A 2936-nucleotide genomic window follows, 5' to 3' on the forward strand; every position below is an offset into this window, starting at 1 on the left:
TCGACGATTCGGATGAAGATTGCCTGAGAATGGTTTCTGCATGGACTCGGCGACTCAGTGGGACGACTCGACGAGCCAGTTAGGGTTTTCCCCAACTTCTGGACACGCATAGACTCGACGAGTTGGTCGTAAACTCGGCGAGTCAGTGAGGGTTTTATGACCTTCTGGACCCTTAAGGAACTCGACGAGTTGCTAGCTGCACTTGACGACTTGGGTCAACATGGACTGTTGACTTTGACCGTTGACTTCGACTTGGACCAAGGGTTGACCAGTTTGACCTCTGGGGGTATTTTGGTAATTTGGAAATTTATGGAAACGAGTCATCGGTGGATGTAGGTGTTAGATTTGGAGCTGCATTTGGTTGAGTTGACTTTATCGATTCGAACTACTTGTGAGGTGAGTCCTCCTCACTATATCAACAGGGTCTACGGCACCAAGGCTGGCCTTTTATGATTTGCATCCTGGTTTAGGATGGTTGCTATGTTATTGATCTGTTAGATTTCATCCTGGTTTTAGGATGGTTGTTATTCTAGTAATCTGTTAGATTGGTATCCTGGTTATAGGATGGTTGCTATGTTATTGATAGGTTAGATCGGTATCCTGGTTATAGGATGGTTGCCATGTTAGTGATCTGTTAGATCTGTATGACTATCTGTTATTGCATGCTAGTGTATGATATTATGTGCACATGTTTGTTGGGATTGGGATTGGGTTGAGGCAGGTCCTACTTTGTGTTGTAGGCCAAGACACCCAGGGCGGACCGGATAGACTGCAGACGCGTTTAGCGCATACTAGTCAGGCCGAAGGCCCGGCGAGCAGTCCGGATAGGCTGAAGGCCCCAAGAGGGCGGTCCAGACGTGCAAATGGCTCGGAGAGCGGTCCAGATAGACTGATGGCCTGCGAGGCGGTCCAGTCAGACTGATGGCTCATTATGCATGATGTGTTTGTTATATGATATGGTTATATCTGTATGGCGTTGGTGTTTTGGGGAAAGTCACAAAGCTGCAGGCTTACAGTTGTTGATTTTGTTTCAGGTACTTCTGATGAGCGCGGGAAGGCGAAGGCGCAATCGTACACCTCCTATTGTTTATGATTTGATTCTGGGATATTTTTACATTGAACTATTTTGAAAACAAGTTTTGTAATAATCAATGGTTTTGGAATGTTTTACAAAGTTTAAATTTGGCATGATTTTTATGGATGTTACAGGTGCAGTTAAAGATAATAAGGGAGATGTATTCTTTGTTTATGGTTATGGTGGAATGGGTAAAACATTTCTTTGGAAGACAATTTCTGCAGCTATTAGAGCCCAAGGTGAGATTGAATTAAATGTTGCATCAAGTGGGATCGCTTCATTATTATTGACTGGAAGCAAGACAGCACACTCTTGGTTTATAATTCAACTAACTCTTAACGAAGATTTTGTTTGTAGAATAGATCCAGATAGTGATCTTCCAAGTTTAGTAAGAAAAACCACATTGATCATTTGGGATGAAGCACCCATGGTACACAAGCATGCATTTGAAGCTTTAGATCGAACTTAGAAGGATATATTAAAGTGTGTCAATCTAATGAACTCAAATATTCCATTTGGAGGAAAAGTTATTGTTTTTGGAGGTGATTTCAGACAAATTCTACCTGTTGTTCCGGGTGGTAGTAGACAAAACATTGTTAATGCTTCTTTGAGTTCTTCTCATTTGTGGCAACAATGCAAAGTCCATAAATTAACAAAAAAACATGAGATTGACTGTTGGAAGCGATCCATCTGCTATGGAAGAAATAAGGGGTTTTTCAAACTGGCTTTTGGACATAGGAGAAGGTAATCTTGGTGGTCCGAATGATGGTGAAGCGATTGTTGAAATTCTGGAAGATATTCTTATTAATGATCCATGTGATCCTATAGGTTCATTAATGAAGTTTGTATATCCTTCTATTCTTGAAAACTTCAACATTGCAGGTTATTTTCAAGAAAGAGCAATACTTGCTCCCAAGAATGAAGTTGTTCAAGAAATAAATGATCGTTTGCTAAAATTGTTTCCAGGAGAGCAAACGGAATATTTAAGTTCAGATAGCCTCTGCCAATCCGATTTTGTTAATGATCAGTTTGATGCAAATATATACTCACCTAATGTTTTAGATGTTCTAAAAGTCTCAGGTTTGCCAAACCATAAGCTTATTTTAAAAATCGGTGTTCCGGTTATAGAATTTAGAAACATTGATCAGAAAAATGGCTTATGCAATGACACTAGACTACGTGTTATTGAGGCAGTTATCATATCTGGAATTAATATTGGAAACCGGACTTTTATTCCAAAAATGTCTTTAACTCCTTCCGAAAATAAGATCCTGTTCAAATTCCAAAGAAGACAATTTCCATTGGTTGTATGTTTTGCAATGACAATTAATAAGAGCCAATGACAGTCTTTATCGAAGGTTGGTTTATTTCTCAAAGATCCTGTTTGTACACATGACCAATTGTACGTTGCTTTATCCAGAGTTCATAGTAGAGAGAGATTAAAATTGTTAATTTTAGATAAGGGTGGTAAACTAACAAATAAAACATCAAATATTTTGTATAAAGAAGTTTTTCGGAATTTATAAAACCTTTGTACAATTTTATTATTATATCAATATATGTTTAATTTTTTTTAAATTTATATTGCATTCTACAAAATGATAATTTTCTAACATATCTCAAAATACAAATTGCCAATTGGGTAATCTACCAACTATGATTTCCTAATTATTAAATTTTTCATTATATTGCTCAATAATTAAGTTATAATTTTACTATTTTTTTAGCTTTTCATCTGTGGTGTCCACGGGTTATAACCTAGTTTTATTAATAAAGTAAAACAAAAATAATATTCCGTAAACATGTAAATTCGATTGTAATTAATGATTTAAATTTCGAAATGCCCATAATTATAGGAATA

At 37.1% G+C, this 2936-nt stretch overlaps 2 protein-coding genes across 2 annotated transcripts; both read left to right on the forward strand.

Annotated features, from left to right (window-relative positions):
• The first annotated feature begins 1196 nt into the window (after nucleotides 1-1196).
• On the forward strand, nucleotides 1197-1544 carry LOC145140158 (uncharacterized). The gene has a single exon (XM_079073745.1). It carries the CDS (start codon nucleotides 1197-1199, stop codon nucleotides 1542-1544), a length of 348 nt encoding a protein of 115 aa, XP_078929871.1.
• Nucleotides 1545-1737: 193 nt separating this feature from the next.
• Nucleotides 1738-2418, forward strand: LOC145140159 (uncharacterized). The gene has a single exon (XM_079073746.1). The coding sequence runs from the start codon at nucleotides 1738-1740 to the stop codon at nucleotides 2416-2418; it is 681 nt and encodes a 226-aa protein (XP_078929872.1).
• The last annotated feature ends 518 nt before the right edge of the window (nucleotides 2419-2936 follow it).

This window comes from Lactuca virosa, chromosome 9 (genome assembly GCF_052849685.1).
Source record: "Lactuca virosa cultivar CGN04683 chromosome 9, Lactuca_virosa_CGN04683_v6, whole genome shotgun sequence".
Classification (NCBI taxonomy): Eukaryota; Viridiplantae; Streptophyta; class Magnoliopsida; order Asterales; family Asteraceae; genus Lactuca; species Lactuca virosa.

Coding starts and splice junctions, on each gene's coding strand:
- LOC145140158 (XM_079073745.1), top strand. CDS start 1,197: ATGGATGTTACAGGTGCAGTTAAAGATAATAAGGGAGATGTATTCTTT.
- LOC145140159 (XM_079073746.1), top strand. CDS start 1,738: ATGAGATTGACTGTTGGAAGCGATCCATCTGCTATGGAAGAAATAAGG.